Source organism: Lactuca virosa, chromosome 5 (genome assembly GCF_052849685.1).
Source record: "Lactuca virosa cultivar CGN04683 chromosome 5, Lactuca_virosa_CGN04683_v6, whole genome shotgun sequence".
Taxonomy (NCBI): Eukaryota; Viridiplantae; Streptophyta; class Magnoliopsida; order Asterales; family Asteraceae; genus Lactuca; species Lactuca virosa.
This window is the reverse complement of record NC_136430.1, coordinates 19,001,180-19,019,007: the sequence shown is the minus strand read 5'-3', so window position 1 is coordinate 19,019,007 and position 17,828 is coordinate 19,001,180. Positions and strand designations below refer to the sequence as shown.

At 36.5% G+C, this 17,828-nt stretch overlaps 2 protein-coding genes across 3 annotated transcripts; both read right to left on the bottom strand.

Moving 5' to 3' along the window:
- Nucleotides 1-708: 708 nt before the first annotated feature.
- LOC145115199 (acetylornithine aminotransferase, chloroplastic/mitochondrial-like) lies at nucleotides 709-4,256 on the bottom strand. Of its 2 annotated transcripts, XM_079051432.1 has the most exons (5): nucleotides 4,146-4,256; nucleotides 3,366-3,470; nucleotides 2,508-2,594; nucleotides 1,648-2,007; nucleotides 709-1,526 (listed from the first exon to the last, which is right to left on the bottom strand). In XM_079051432.1, the coding sequence occupies exons 4-5, from the start codon at nucleotides 1,861-1,863 to the stop codon at nucleotides 987-989; spliced, it is 756 nt and encodes a 251-aa protein (XP_078907558.1). In that variant the 5' UTR covers nucleotides 1,864-2,007; nucleotides 2,508-2,594; nucleotides 3,366-3,470; nucleotides 4,146-4,256; the 3' UTR covers nucleotides 709-986. The 2 variants fall into 2 exon arrangements, with proteins under 2 accessions (XP_078907558.1, XP_078907559.1); XM_079051433.1 differs by lacking the exon at nucleotides 2,508-2,594.
- A 3,648-nt stretch (nucleotides 4,257-7,904) lies between these two features.
- LOC145116982 (G-type lectin S-receptor-like serine/threonine-protein kinase At4g27290) lies at nucleotides 7,905-17,248 on the bottom strand. The gene is made up of 9 exons (XM_079053277.1): nucleotides 13,841-17,248; nucleotides 13,604-13,750; nucleotides 13,326-13,486; nucleotides 13,023-13,233; nucleotides 12,701-12,938; nucleotides 12,473-12,623; nucleotides 11,306-12,128; nucleotides 10,614-10,763; nucleotides 7,905-10,071 (listed from the first exon to the last, which is right to left on the bottom strand). Exons 1-7 carry the CDS (start codon nucleotides 15,123-15,125, stop codon nucleotides 11,823-11,825), a joined length of 2,499 nt encoding a protein of 832 aa, XP_078909403.1. The 5' UTR covers nucleotides 15,126-17,248; the 3' UTR covers nucleotides 7,905-10,071; nucleotides 10,614-10,763; nucleotides 11,306-11,822.
- Nucleotides 17,249-17,828: the final 580 nt, after the last annotated feature.

The following is a 17,828-nucleotide window of genomic DNA, read 5'->3' as shown; positions in this document are numbered from 1 at the left end:
TAAAAATGTGATAAGAATGTTACCATCCTCTATTAAGCAAAGCAGACCAACAACATCAATATATTATCAATTTTTATTTACAATGCCGCATCACCTTTTTAAATTACATTCTACGTCAATATAATATCAATACTATAGGCCGACCAACACATCTATTACTACCTCATAGATATTTATAATCATCCATTTAACTTTAAATTTTTTATTTAGTTAATAAAATAGTTACAAAATATATAATCTAATAATAATATTTTAAGTGCCCCGTTACTTGAGTGATTACGAAAGAAGATAATTTTTCAAAGATGTGTAATATATTAATTAGTAAAGCATTGATGGTCCTTAAATGAATTTAATAAGTGATTTAATTAAATAATTGAAAAGCATTGTAATATAATTATATATAGCAAGTACCAAGTTGATGAAAGGTGGGATCCATTTTTGCATTTGAAAGCCTTTTTATATTTGCAAGAACTTGCTGAGTTTGATTTACCATGTTATGTTCACAAAGGTTTGCAAGTTCATTTGCACTACTGGATGCTTTTATAACACCATAAGTGATGTTTTTATAACACCATAGGTGATGTAGAGGGTGAGTTTCGTACCTATTAGTTTAAAAGACTTGTCTTGTATCCACCATCTTCGTCAAATTATGTCAAAATTATATGACTTCCAATCATTTACAACCAAATTGTCAAGGTGTAATATTACTTTATTGATATCAATTTCAGATTATTTTTTTAATACTCTAACCAAGAAGAGGAGGCCACGTAGACGTGAAATCAAGACATGCAACCACAGCCATCCAATATCAAACCCCTAATCACTGGATAGAAAACTATTCGTCTTAGCCATCCACGAAAAGGAATAAAAGAAACAACAAAAAAACCTTAAGTCAATCACTAATCAATAGTCAGAATAGTAACCGATTGGTCTGGCCCAATTATTACCCCCATGAACGCCTCGTCTCTATGATGCCAATTTTTTTTTTATGATGCCAATGGTCCGACCCAATCATTGCCTCCAAGAACGCCCAGACACTCATCTATGATGCCAACTGCATCATCCAGCTGATATGTACTAACCAAAAATGGAGGCATGATACGGATGATGTTTCCTTTCCCTACAGCCTCTATCCCAAGACCACGCTTCTTACATTCATCGACAAACGATTGCGCATCAACATCTAGCTCCACTGCAGCTACAAGGCCGAATGCTTGTATTCCTCTTACACGAGCGTTTCTTCCTAGTTGCTTACTTAGAATATCTTCCAAGTATCGACCTTTTTCTGTTATGTGGTCCAAATAGCGGCGCTGAGCTACTTTTCTGAAGACATTTAAAGCCTCACCACATTCCCGAGGGATGTGCATGTGCTCGTTTTCATATTTGTGTATATGGGTATTCATTTTTTTATTCACCACAAGAGCCCCGATGTCCATACCACGGAATCGCACAATCATAAAATCCGGCTCTACACCGAGTGCTTGGTGGGCCCAAAGCCGGCCCGTTTGACCTATGCCACATTGAACCTGCAAGCAAGGTGATATCAATAAACATTATCCTAGTAGTTAGTTTTATTATATATATATATATATATATATATATATATATATATATATATATATATATATAATTGTAGTTAGCATTTACCTCATCGAATGCAAGTAATACTCCAGATTTATCGCAAGCAGTCCGTAAAGACTGCAGGTATTGTGGTGTAAAGCTTTTTATCCCTCCATTGCCATGTATGGGCTCGACAAAGACAGCCGCTACTTTGCCTTCTGATACAAGTTTTTCTACCTCACCAATGTCCTTAGGTGGAGAACTTGTAGGAGGGATGTTATTAGACAAAGATATGTAGCCCATAGTATCAGTAGTCCAACTGCTATGTGCATAAGATTGGAACTCTCCTGCATGTGTCAATGCAGCCGCAAGTGCTGCTGTTGCTGAGGGGTAGAGGTAACTAGCTTCAGCAAATGAAGTTGATGCAGCAAGCTCTTGCGCAAGAGTCTACAACAGATAAAACAACTTCATATTCTATGTTTCCACATGATACCGTTAATTATTAGGAATATATATATGCAAAAGTAAGTACAACTTTAGATATAAAAAATAAATAAATAATAACATGTAGGAATAAAATATTATGAAATCTTTGAAATTTATAGAATGATATGATATATATTTTTTGAAACAATAAATCCAAAAGGTGTTGTGTGTGTGTGTGTGTATATATATATATATATATATATATATATATATATATATATATATATATATATATATATTGAAATATATAAAAAAACATTTAGTTATACTATCTTAAAAAACTTGCTTTATTATTTAATTTAGGGAGAATTTCTGTATACGCTCTTATTAAACAATAAAATATCATATTTACCCTTCCTAACCTTTAAAATATCGTATTTGCCCAAATATTTTTTTAACATTTTATAATAAGTTTTTATACTTTATAATCATTATAATTAAAAAATAGAAAATAGATTGACCTTATTGCCCCTATATAGATTGATCTGATTTCTTCAATAGTTCCAGGAACTGAAGCTTGATCGAGTCGGGATTTTTCTTGTTATATACTGCAGTTGCATCAAGATTCATCTGAAGAGATCATTAACTCACGCCATAGTTCAATTTGTTTAATTTTGTTTGGTAGAAAAAAAGGATAAGGAGAAGCAATAGATGCCATACTTTAAAAGAATCATTAATTTCCATAGATTTGAACTTTTGATTCTATTTAATTAAAGCGAAGAGTAGGTCAGCAGCCAAAAAGATGAAAGAGAGATGAGGAGATAAAAAAGGGGCCTGGCTTTTCTTTAGCATAACGAGGGTAATACCAAGGGTAATATTGTAATTTCAATATCAATCTACTTATTATTTTTGATTTATAAAAATTATAAAGTATAAAAACTGATTATAAAATGTTTACAAAAAGTATTTGGGCAAATACGATATTGTAAAGGTTAGGAAGGGTAAATAGGATATTTAGATTTTAAACTGGGCAAATACGATATTTTATTGTTTAACAAGGGGATATACGAAATTCTCCTAATTTATATGATTTTACAGTTAAATAAATGTATTAAATAACATACTGTTGGCATGCTATTAATTTAATAATATGTAAAATCTAATAAAGAGGAGGTCCTTAATTTATACCTAAGCCTTTTAGTTTATAAATAAATCTTAATTTATTTTGTCTTAACCAACATTTGTCATAATTATCTCAATCCATACTTATAATAGATTGATAAAAAACATAATAATTTAATAATTAAATTACATGTGATCATTTTGGTTTTACACATTGCCTATTAGTTTGAATGTAATAATTTAAACATAAAACAGACCTTAGAGGTGGAAAACGGATCCGATGAAATGAAATATTTGTCGACCGGAGGAAGAGCTCCAAAGGTAAAATCAAGGAAGTCTCTGTTTTTTGCATGCTCAGTTCCCTAATAATAACATAAAATTATTGGGGATACACAACTTTAATATAGAATCAATTAATTATGTTTGTCCAAAAACATAAAAGTAGTAATCAATTAAGATAAAAATACACACATTTAATATTCGATGAATCAGATAAAATCATTTGCTAAAAGGACCAACGACCAAAAGGCCATTGGCCTAGTGGTATAGTGAAATGCCCTCCCTCTAAGAGGTTGAGGTTTCAAGTCCTACTTAGGACATATGTGGAGAATAGGAGTAGTTTAGTGTGTGTGTGTTTGTTTGTGTTGGACTCAAATAGACAATTGCAGAGTCAACACACAAATTCAGTAACTTGGAAGTACTTGTATACTTTATCAGCAGACTAAGGGCTGCTTTGTAATGGTCAAGCCTTCCTATACAATAGGAATTTATTCAAACACAAAGAGCAAAATAATTCAAACCTAACAGTTCCAAAGGTCAATAGATGTGACCCTGTCCATAAGGAGTTTTCAAGTTTTGGATTTGAGATCCATGTACAATATGTTGTTCTCCTACCAAGCCAAAACCTAATGGATGCTAATAAAACTATTGGAGCAAATTAATCCATATGGTAGGGAAAAAAACGACAAATTAAGACACTGTCATTATATGAAATAAATCAATTGTTTGCACATCACATCAAAAGTTTTGAACATTACCAAAGCAGCCCTTAGTCTGCTGATAAAGTATAAGAGGAGGCTGGTGTTTGTTGTCCATCAATTTCATAATCCCTTTTTTAGGGTTTATGTTCCGCATATCACGGTGCATTGTGGATGCAGGAAGAAAACCATTGCCTATGCTCGACATAATAACAGGCCTCATTGATTGCATGGTTTGCAAATAACTTGTGTATTGCCCCTCTCCCATCTATTCCCTGTTTAAAGAGTTTAAGATTTACAGACGCCGGATTTCACGGTGGTTTAAACTTATCGCGAGGATGTGTTGAGTTATTTTGATTAAAGACTTTACGCCTTCTTCCCGAGTTTTATTTTTTTTCATTATTAAAAGAAAGGATAATGACTTGGTAGGCTAAAATATTTTTTGAAATGTAAACATTTAGTTATTATTCTTTTTTTTTGTAAAATAAACCCTTATACTTTATTAATATGTACACATTAGGTCATTTTCATCGGATTCTACAGGTTTTGCTGACGTGGAAGAGTTTATTTTACAAAAAAAAAAGAATAAGGACTAAATGTGTACATTTCAAAAAGTATCTTACCCTATCAAGTCATTTTCCCTTTCTTTTTATTTTGTTGAAATGAAATACCCAGGTGGCATCCACATATCCACAACGAGATTTTTCCAACTTTTATTCATCATGAAAAAGAGGGAGAACCCCGATCTCCGGCGACTCCTTTGTGTGTTCCTACACATCACTGGTAGCAAGGAGGAATGATGGCAAAAACAACAAGGTCGAAGGGGGAGGCAGGAGGAAGTAGAGACGGTAGTTGGCGGCGAGGAGCTGCTCTGGTAGCCCCCTCGTCGATTCTTTCTTCTTTTTCTGGCAACATATCTCAAAGATGGAGGCAAAGAAAAACAGATCGGAGAAACACAACAGGTAAAGGGTGTTTGGTTGTTGCTGTTCGATCGGAGGGAAGAGAGACGAGAAAGAGAAGGGTCGCCGCCCTTTTCTTGTTGCTGGAGGATCACCCACCTCCGGTGACTAAGCTAATTAATTGCTATTTAGTGTCACTTGTGCTTCCACATCAGCAAAACATGTAGAATCCGGTGAAAAGGACCTAATGTGTATATATTAATAAAGTATAAGGGTTTATTTACAAAAAAAAAAGAATAAGGACTAAATGTGTACAATTCAAAAAGTATGTTACCCTATCAAGTCATTTTCCCTAAAAGAAAATTCGTATATGACCGGTATATCGGGTATAGCCGGTCACAAGGATTACATTGTTACAAAAAATAAAGTATAAGGGTTTATTTTACAAAAAAAAAGAATAAAGACTATATGTGTACATTTCAAAAAGTATCTTACCCTATCAAGTCATTATCCCTTAAAAGAAATGTAAGGAAAATATTGACAGAATTAAAGGGAGGGGAAGGAAAATTTATGTATTCCGTGATTCCAGGTTCGAAGTAAATGAAAGAAGTTAGGAGTGAAAAAAGAAGAGAAAATTAAAAGATTACAATTATACCCCTGTCTACACATGTTTAGAACATATTAAACAATATGAATCAACTAAGTGAGAATCAAAATCAATCAAAATTCCAACTCTTACAAATAAAGTCCAATGTAAACTACCATATATATATATATATATATATATATATATATATATATATATATATATATATATATATATATATATATATATATATATATATATATATATATATATATAAAAGAGCGTTCAATTGAGAACATTTTTATCGTGAGAACATTTGAGAACAAATTTGAAAAACACAATTTTTTTAATTAAAATTATAAAATAATATTCATATAAATCAAAAAATAGTTACAAACAATTAAAAAAACCCACTAACTAACACCACTCACCACCCAACCAACACCACCCGCCACCACCATCACCATCACCACCTACCACCATCACCACCCACCTCCACCGCCTGCCACCACCACCCACAACCCCTACCTACCACCCATCACCACCACCCGCCGCCACCACCACCCATCACTACCCACCACCACCCACCACTAACCACCACCACCAACCACCGCTCACCACCCATAACTACCCACCCACCACCACCACCACCACCTGCCACCACCATCACCACCGAACCATCACCACCCTCCACCACCACCCATCACCACCGCCCGCCACCACCACCAACAACCACTACCTACCACCCATCACCACCACCCACCACTACCACTACCCGCAACCACCAACCACTACCCACCACCCACCACAACCACTACCACCCACCTCCACCACCACCAACCACCACCCGCCACTACTACCCACCACCACCCACCACTCATCACTACTCACTACCCACCACCACCCGCCCCACCACCACCCATCACTACCCACCACCCATTACCAACCACCACCCACCACCAGCACCAGCACCCGCCACCACCACCAACCACCACCACCCGCCACCACCACCCATCACTAACCACCACCACCAACCACCAACCACCACCCATCACTACCCACCACCCACCACCACCCACCACCACCAACCACCACCATCACCGCCCAACCACCACCATCACCCACCTCTACCGCCTGCCACCACCACCCACAACCCCTACCTACCACCCATCACCACCACCCGCCACCACCACCCATCACTACCTACCACCACCAACCACCACCAACAACCACTTCCTACCACCCATCACCACCACCGGCCACCACCACCACCCACCACCACCACCCACTACTACCCACCACCACCAACCACTACCCACCACCACCACCCACCTCCCGCCACCACCACCAACAACCACTACCTACCACCCATCACCACCACCCGCCACCACCACCCACCACCACCCCACCACCCCACCACCCACCACCACCTACCCACCACAACCACCACCACCCACATCCACCACCACCACCAACTACCACCCGCCACCACCACCCATCACTACCCACCACCACCCACCCACCATAACCACCACCACCCACCCACCATAACCACCACCACCACCAACCGCCACCCGCCACCACCATCACCACCCACCATCATCACCACCCAACCAGCACCAGTCGCCACCACCACCCACCAAAACCATCACTCGTCACTATCACCACCACTTGCAACCACCCATCCACCCACCACCACCCATCACCACACACCATCACCACCAGTTACCACCACCCCACCTCCACCACCCGCCGCCACCACCCCCACCCCCACCTACAAATATTTGTTATTGTGTTTTTGATTCATTAGGTTTTCTCTTGTATATAATCACATGTGATTATATGTATCGAATCATATATGATTTATATGTTATTAAATACATATAATCACATGTGATTAAATACACGTGAAAAACTAGTGAATCGAGAATGCAAAAATAAATATTGTCCACGTAAATCATATGTGATTAGATACATATAACTACATGTGATTATATGTATTTAATAAAATACTATTTACGTGGGCCGTATTTATTTTCGTGTTTTCGATTTAATAATTGGCATCGTGTATTAAATCACATGTGATTATATGTTTTTAATCACATATGATCTATATGGACAATATTTGTTTTCATGTGTTGATTTGTAACATACACGTTTTGAAATCGTGTTATGTAATTTGAAAAGTTAATAATATTATGAAATATTATGTGAAATTGAGTGTTGAGTTCTAACAAGATAGTTTTTACTAGAAATGAAGTAAAACTATGTTTAGAATCACTCATAAATTATTGGAAGTCTTATGAGATTCCAATTAAAAGCCAAATAGTGAAATTTAGCGAAAATATAAAATTTGAAATAAGTAAAATTTTATTATTGAAAGTTGTAGATAATCTCGTTAGAAACATGTAGGCGAAAACCTCGTCGAAATCTGAATTATAACGAAGAAGTTATGACCAATCAAAGATCCGCGACAAAACCGACACGGCGCCGAATGACGTAAAAAGTAAGTTTTTTTTATAAACTACTTTTTAGCCTTAGTGATCTAAATGAAAGTCGTAGTATTTGTTAAACCGAGAATTTTCATAAAAAGAACGCCAAAATCTGACTTCGTATGAGGAAGTTATGATTTTTCTAAGTTTCAGCTTAGCAGTAGACAGCTAAAAACTCGAATTTTAGATCGAGTGATTTTTAGCCGACACAATCTAAACGAGAATCTAAGGTCTCGTCAATAGTAGTACAACGGTAAAAATTCTAACGAAAACGGACGTCGGATGAAGAAGTTATGAATTTTTAACGGATTTACCAGTCCCGGTCTGTTAAAAATAAAGTCAAAATTAGCAGACGAAGTCTAAACGAAAGTTGTAGAATATATTCATGTCTACACGTGCATATAAAGAACGTCAAAAACGGAGCCCGTATGCGAAAGTTATGGATTTTAGAAGTTTGGGGCTTAATTTCCGAGAATTTTCGCATGGATAAGATCCGGAACAGGCCACGTCATCCGATCTCGGTGAGTCAGCAGACGCGTGTTGCCTTCTGATTGGACCGAGGCTGAATCCTATCCCCATCCGACGCGCCTCGCCCCGTGTCGCTGTGACTCATCGCATCCGAGCTTCGCTGGTCCAATCCGAGAGCGTCGTGTGCCCTTCGCGTGTCCGAAGCTCGCACCCTCCACCTGGCCTCGCTCCGCGGCTGCCACCTGCCTTCGCTGATTTTGAAAATTTCTATTCCTCCTACTTCATCGGTTTCTCAAGAATCGATCTCACAAATGATTTCTTTGTTGGAATCTCGTCTAAAGGCTGATCTTGATCCTTTGTTGTAATTTGTCAATTTGATGCCCAAAGCTGCCCCACCTGTTTCCACAGGGGTGGAAGGGGAGAAAAGGGTGTCGGTGAATCAAGGGATTTGGATCAAGGCAAAGTTGTTGGTAAGGTAACAAGCACTCAGATTCCCACTTCATTTCCAATGTCCACATCGACTACTTCAATAACCATGACTTCGAAGCCTTTAACTAAAGGAATTGTTATTGGTTCATCTGTTGGGCGATCAAGTTCGAAGCCACCTCAATCAACAGAAGAATTAAAAGGAAAAGGAAAGGGTATTCTGACTGACCCAAGTGCAGAAGAGAAGAAGTTGGCTTTAGAGCAGGAAATGGAGAAGCAAAGGAAAATTCAAAACATTCTTCAACAAAGACAAAGTGATCCTCCTAGTCTTGATAAGGGTGATCCAACAAAACACTACAGCTATGAAATAGTTGAAGCTTCTGTTTTCAGTGGAGTCATGCATGAGTTTGAAAAGTACCTAAAAAGAGCTTTGATACTGAAAACAATGATTTTAATCAGTTAGATTTTCCTATTAATGAGATGATGTTCATGGCTTGTCAGTATCAGATTGTTGACAAATTTTAGGACAAGGAAGAGTATAAACGTTTAAAGCTCAGATTCCATGCAGTACTTGGGAAAAGAGAAGAAGAGATCCGGTCAATGGTGAAAATTGTGAGAGTTCTCAACATTTCGAAGGATGTACTATTCGAAGGGATGTTGCAGAATTATCGGTTTCATGTTGTCCGTGCCAACAATGTTGCTTTCGACTTCTCTGTAGTTGATTTTCCTTTGATGAATCTTCATGATCTCATTAGTGTGGCAAGGATATTGAAGAGGGTGGATGTTTCAAAGCTTCAAATGACAAATAAAGAAAACTTTCTGATAGGTTTCGCATACATAAAGCTATTCATCGACAATTATTATGATTGTCTTGCTATGACAGATGTTGAACTCGCTTTAGCAATGAGTTGTCAAGTCACTGTGCCCTTATCAATGATAAAAGGTCAAGGAAGTCTTAAAAATTTTAAAGACGGAGAAATCTGTGTGAAGCCTCTGGGTATCGTTTTCGTTGGGAAGAACAGGAAAGCGAAAAACACCAAGTTCTTCTTTCAAGTGAGTGATGTGGAAAAGTATACCACTTCCCAATATAGGAATCTTCTTGTTCGTATAAACAGCTGTAAAAGAAATAATGAAGGTGAAAAAGTTGAGATACGAAGAACAATCAATTGGTACTCAGAAATCAGAAGAGTTTTACATCAAGTTGCCCAGATGCTAATGACTTAGGATTCGACACTGCTCACAAAGGGGGAGAATGTTGAGGTCAAATTTAGTTGTGAAGTGTCGAAGTGTCCTTTGTCTGGTGTTAGTTTCGAATTCAGTATTGTATGTATGCATAAGGGCGCGCCTTAGTGTCGAAGCGTTATTGTATAAGCCTTTATGTATTTTTTGTATGCTTCTATAATCCCTATACCTAGGTGGTAGGTGCTAGAGTTAGAGTAATTTTTTGAGCCTTTGCTACTTTACTCTAAACTTTCTCAGTATCTTTCAGAAGCATTAATCGAGCCATCCAAATCTTATTTACTCTTTATGTTCATAATTCAATCTAAACTCTGATTTAGTTTCTTATACTCGATCTATAACAACTACGGTTGTAACTTATCTATTTCAAATATTTAACCATTCAGCCCATAAAGCTAAGAAAGAAAGAGCCCCTTACATGTCCGAGAAGGTTATGATAGTAGTCATGGTGAAAGAATCCTCTGTTTTCTTTTCGGTAACAATCTCCAACACCAAAACACTCAAGCTAAGTACGTCTGATTTTACCGAGAAAAGTCTATCCACTGCATATTCCAGGGATATGTAACCACTACAAAATGAAAATAAAACTATAATATAACAAAATGATAAAAAAACATAATAATAACATATATGAAAATGAAATAAAAGATTGGAGATGCGTACTAAGTTCTAACCACTTTCATTGTATTTGCTTGTCTCTTTTCCTAGAAAGCTTCTTAAATAAGTAGACTTAAGAGAGTGTTTGGATTGAGTTTGAAAAATGTTGTCGACTTATTAACTTTTCAAAAGGTAAATAAGTTTAATAAAGTAATTGGTAAATAAAAATTTGCTTTTGAAAAAAGTTTTTTACTACCCTTAAAAATGTGTTTTTAAAAAGTTACAACACAACTTTTGAAAAGTGTTTATAACTTCTTCACCTAAAATGACTATAAAGTTATCAAAATATATTTTTTTAAAATGACTTATCAACTTATAACTTCCTACTACCACATAAATTAAATCCAAATATTTTTAGAAACTCATTTTTATCACCCATAAACTAATAAACATTTTTATAAAAAATAGTTTATTGAGTTAAATAAGCAAAATCCCAAACATCCCCAAACCCACCCTTTATTGACGATCGGTCGTCGTCGGCTCCTTCTTCCTCGTAGAAGCCCTTCCACCACTTCTATGATTGTGGCTTCCATCCAAATATCAGTTGAATCAACAAAACATCCCCAAGCCCTTCCACATCGACCGCATCGTCACAACCCATCTCATATGTCATTGAGGACCAACAAGTCGTTGCCGATGCCATAGGTAGACTTAACATCGATGGATGTGGGGAGTTTTTTCGTAGTCAATAGAGTGAGAGTCAACATCACAAAAGGGAAAATAGAGAGAGAAGGACAGGGATGAGGGATGAGGGATGAAGCAGGCGACAGTTTATCTGGATTTTGATTTCATTTGTAAGTAGTTTTTGATTTCCTCCACAAATCTTTCATAGACCCAATCCAAAGAAAATAGCATAAAAGAGGGACCACTTCTATAGCTTACTCTATAATTTTACATACATTTACTAACATAAAGATCATTCCATTACATATTACAAAACAACATACTCTCAACCAACTTTTAGATTCATCTACCGACCATCCACTAATGTAATGGTCATTGCAGTGGTTGAAGATGGTACATGGGTACTAGATGACGTGTCATCTTTAGGGTCATGCTCCGTGTAGAAGAAACCAGGTTGCTTTGGTTGTGGTAATTCACTTTCACTACTGAGCATCACCACAACTGAAGACATGCTCGGCCTATCTTCCGGATTTCTTTGAACGCACAACAAAGCAACTTCAATTGATCGCATCACTTCATATAAATGGCTCGAGTCACTTAAATTCGCATCAATTAGCTCCACACACCTCCCTTCTTGATAAAGTATCCATGCCTACAACCAAAAAAGAAAAAGGTCGTAATCTTTTAACCAGGTTATGTCAATATGGGCTCATATAGATATAACCTAAAAAGTTGACCTGTTTGACCCTTTACCCCAAAAAGATGCAAGCTGAATTGGTAATGACTTGTGTCTCAGGATATAGTGTTTTATAGATAGGGTATGTTTCTATTAAAGGGTTGGGGTTTGAACACATTAAGCCAGGTTTTTTTTGGCATAATGCATGAAGTCTTTCTGTCAAAGTTAACTGATTAAGTCAAAAAGAAATAGTCATATATTAGGTACTTAACCCATTCAGCCCATTAAGTGAAGAAAGAAAGAAAGAAGAGTCCTCTTACATGTCCGAGAAGGTTATGATGGTGGTCATGGTGAAAGAATCCTCTGTTTTTCTTTCCGGTGACAATCTCCAACACCAAAACACCGAAACTAAATACGTCTGATTTTACCGAGAAAATTCCATCCACTGCATATTCCGGAGACATGTATCCGCTACAAAATGAAAATAAAAATATATATAATAAATAAATAAATAAAATAAATAAGAAAATTACGGGAGAGATGCGTACTAAGTTCCAACCACTTTCATGGTATTTGCTTGTGTCTCGTTTCCTATGAAGCTTCTTGCCATCCCAAAATCGGATATTTTAGGAATCATATGAAAATCAAGCAAAATATTGCTTGCTTTCAAATCTCTATGAATAATTCTTAATCTTGAATCTTCGTGAAGATACTGCAAGCCTCGAGCAATTCCATTCATAATGTTGAACCGCTCCGGCCAATCAAGTAACTTTCTTCGGCTTTCATCTATATTTAATATAATAATTTATACCATTTAATCCATATTAAAAGTTGATTGCAGTATTATATATACAAGGAAAAGAAACAAACCGAATATGAAGTAATCAAGGCTTTTATTAGGCATGTATTCATAGATCAACATCTTTTCGTCTCCTTGAATGCAGCATCCAAGAAGCCTCACAAGATTTCTATGTTGAAGTTTGGATATGCAAATGACTTCATTTTTGAATTCATCAAGCCCTTGATTTGATGTCTTTGAGAGTCGCTTCACAGCCACTTCTTTTCCATCTGGAAGAACACCCTGACTCACAATATATACATGTTCAAGTTATGATGCAGGGGGTAATAAAGGGAAATTATATTTGAAAAACTAAAAGTTATGCTAATTCTAACCTTGTAAACTGGCCCATAGCCACCTTCTCCAAGCTTATTCTTAAACGAAAAATTATGTGTCGCTTTTGCTATTTCTGATAAATTAAACAATGGCAGCTCAAGATCATCCTTCTGACTTTCATTGGTGTAAAGTTGGTCAGTATCATTTCCCACGTCTTCATCTACAACATTAAAAGGACTAAATGAGAACACAATAACATACAAAATACTAGTTGGTTTTGGTTGCCAAATTATGACATAAACCCTTCTTTTGCAGTATGAAGTGTTGAATTGCTTACCTTCTCCCTTAGGCACTGACTTCTTCTTAATCCATTTTCTCCAAATAAAGAACACCAGACCCAAGCTTATCAACACCCCACCAACTAATGCTATGATCAATGGAATTATTTTCTTCTTCTTCTTCTTCTTTAGAGAACTTGAAACACCTTTCAACAGATTAAAAAACAGTTGTAAGTACTAAAGTATATAATTAGTTAAAAACACTTGAAAAAAAATTGTAAGTAAAATCGTCTTACCTAATTCAGAAAAAGCTACCCTGATATAGATCTCGGAAGTATAAGATGGAGCTTCTTGAATATCAACCAAATCACCCGTCCAAATCAAACACCCGAATCCTTTTTTCAAAATATTCGCATACCCCATACACGAACAATTTTTCATACATAACTTCTCACATTCCACAAGTGTCATATTCCCATAAAACAACGAATTTTGTGGGTCCGGCAATTTAAGATTTGTATACTTCACAAACCCATCAGTCTTACAATCCAACGCCTTCCTTCTCACACACCCCTTTGACCAATTTGCCCCATTCCATTCGTTTTGATACTTTGGCACAAACTTATCCAAACACCCACATTTCGGGAAGCTGTTAGTGCTACAACTACCATAAGCACCACATACCAAATCACAACCATCGGGTGTAGGGATAGAAAAGTAAACAACCCAATCGTTGACTTGGTCAGCCCACACCCAACGTTGTGCAACACCGGTTCGATTCATGGTCAACCTCGATATCATGGAAGAATTTATCATTCTGTAACTATAAAACACTTGTTTTTGATTAAAAACCATATCAAATTTGTAAATAGCATTCTGTGGTAGGACTGAAATCCCACCGAAATCAATTCCATTCCAGGGTTCACTTCGGTATTGGATTACCGACCCTTTTTTAATAATTTGATGTGGGTACCCACGAAGATCACATCCGAATGTGTAATCTCCTTTAGAAGGATCATCATCACTTTTCCATGATGTGATATAATTCTCATGCCCAGTCACTAAGTCTTTCCCAATCTTCATTCCTGGTAGAAGGGTATCACCGGGATAATCAAAACTTTGCCAGATGACATCATTTTTATCTTTCACAACAAGATTCCCCGAATCTAAAAGTTGTGCGATTGGATTGTTTGTGGTTGTTGAGGTATTTGAAGACCAGATGATCGTGTTCTTGTCGTTTACAATGGTGAGAATCCCGGGATTTATTAACTTTAAAACACCGGATTTGTTAGGAACAGGGGTGTCTCTATTGGCGACCCAAACAACGGTTTTTGTTGGTATATTTTTGTACCATATACCAATGTATCTGTTCATTGAAATCCCGGGACTGAAGAATCCCATTTCAAAGAGTCCACTAGAGGAAACTATGGTGTTTCCGTCTTTCAATGGAATAGCTGAAGTGATTGTGTCACTCCAAGCATACACGATTGGAATGGAAAGGGAAACGGAAAGGACGATTGGAATGGAAAGGGATAGGTGTAAGATGAACAAAAAGAACCCTTTTGTATCTAGTGAGTCCATCTTTAGGAACTATGGAATCAAGTCAGTCTTTCCCAGTTTGTGGGTCCAAACACTTTTTGCATAAGAAGCTAATCAATAAGCAAAAAAAAAAAAGTTTTGTTTTTGTAACAAGTGTTGATTGGTGAAGATAAATAGTTTCTTAAGATGGATTCATGTAAAGTAACATTGAGAACCTTTATATAATGAGCTATTTATATATAAAAAAAAGACACGCCTATTTGATGTTTAAGTTAAGCAAGTGAATATTTAAACGTGGAGAATAACATCTATCAAAAAAAACAGCCGAAGCATGGTATAACTTTCTTGTACCTGACTAGATGATGAGACATTAATGCTGATTGTACACAACATGATTGCTGAAACTAATCAAATATGAAATGAGAGTACCATATTATGTTGAATCAACATCTTTTATAGATAAGCATCAAACTGATCATAAAAGACAGATAAAGGAAGGAAAGGAAGTGTTTTGTTGTAAGGCAATGTGAAGTTGGGTGCAGAGAGAGTACATATAATAAGGGGTTTCAGTCAAACAATCTTTGTTCTTGACTTTTGGAGAACTTATGTCCCCTCAGCCCCACAAAGATTGCAAACTAAAGCTAGCTTGATGAAAGTAATTAATGATAAAGAAGATATGAGGAATCTTGATCATAATATGTTGGTTTTCGGGTCATGGATTGCATCCACATCCACATCCACCTGGACCCATTTTTATGGGTCAAGTAATTGCTTTTATGGTAGTTAGTGTTTGTGTATTTCTGCTGGTTTACTGTCAACTCTTTTTCATCTAAAGATTATAAATATAAATGTGTCTCCTTGCAAATATTTTGTGACTCGAAATGGAAATAAGCAACATGAAAAGTGCTTAGTCAAATTTTCAAAAATTAAATGTTTAATCAATCAAATGATTTTGAAGGAAAGTCATATGATTTTACAATTAAAATGGATAATTTAAAACGTGAAATAAAGTGGGCCTCTTTCTCCCTCTTTGGTCCGTGTCCCATTTATCCATAAACGCTTTGCTAAGTCCTCAATACGCTTTGCATCATGTTGGAAAAGAATGAAATATGAGTACGTTACTGTAGAAAGAAGTGCACTTATGTCTTGATGTCTAAAATATATTTAAGAGTTTGACAACTCTCAATAGGGAAAATGGAGGGAAAAAATAAATTAAGTCAAATTTGTAAACAGTTATGGAAGTCTTTGTTAAGTAAAAAAGAGTTATCTAAAGTTTGTTATGTTACATGAGTTTCTTCATGTTGAGGCAAGTCCTTTTGTGTCTCTGTAAGATAAATGTCAAGAATATTTTGCGGGTTGGCACAAACTGTTAGTGATTCAAACGAAGGAGGGGGTGTGAATCTTCCTTGTTTGAAGTCAAAAAGGTGATCCTTGATTAAAGAATATATCAAGGATTATGTGGAATGTTCATGGATGAAGATTGTTCATCTTTTAATGTATGGATTTTGTTACCTTCATAAAAGGAAGCACAGCCGAATTGGATAAGGATTGGGATTTAAGTTACAATGAATGGACAAGGATGACTTTATAAAGTCAAAGCTTTCAGGAGGAAGCAAAAGGCGTTCAAGTTTCTTCATTTAAAATAATCAAATATATACAGTCAATCTCGAACTATAAGGTTTTCAATTTTCAAAATCCGTAATGAACCATGGCGTCTCTTAGTTCGAACTACGTTTCAGTTGCCAGATGCTTTATGGGCGTTGAAATTGCTAAACATCAAGCGGCTGTTGAGCGTACCTAAGAACATGAGTATGAGTTTGTAATCGAGGAAAGATATGAAGAGAATCAGTCTTGATGCGATGCTTCGTCCATGGAATTGGGAATTCCATCTTCAAAAACTTTGATCTGAAATTGGGATTCCCGTTCATCATGTTCCATGCAAAACCCTTTAATCAATGCTTCAATTATGTATGAAATAGATCAGAAGTTTCGGGATCTTGCAGGCATTTGCATCGATTCTGATGTGCATATGAAATCCCCTCGTACTAAAGAACAAATTGAAAGAACTTTGAAGTTTGAGCATAAAAGGGAAGATCATCGTTCTAGTTCTTTGTGTTTTTCGAGATTAAAGCAGAATTACAAAATCAATTTTCATTTTAAGATGATAAAGCACGATTACAAAATCAAGATTTTCACTTCGGGAGGTGGCCCTTCTTTCTATACTTTTCCTTTTTATCACATTGCTTCCAGGGCCGGCCCAATGGGTGGGGCAGCGCCCAGGGACCGTAACCGATTGGGGCTCCAATTTTTTGACATGTTAGATTTTATATATGGTGTGTATATATATATCTAAGTTGTGGCTGGACTACATCGAATGTCTATAAGTTTACAAGTTGGGCTAGCCCACTTGGCTAACAAGGAAGTTTCTAATCTAACAACTAACTAGGAGGTCCTGGGTTCAATCCAGACACAGGAGATATTTATATTATTTGCCGTTTAAAAAAAAAAAGCTTAGTTTACTTTATTTAAGAATTTATTTTTGATATCGCCCACGAACGTCAATTTAGTCTTACTGGTTTTGTTCCTTTGCTTTCTCAAAAATGCCGCGAGTTCAATTCTAAGAATTAACGTTTTTTTTTGTCTGTCAAAAAACTATATTTCAGTTGATTGGAACTCGTTCTTTAAACAAATAGAAAATAACAATAACTCTGCCATCTAGTTATTTAAAGTATATATAGGCATATG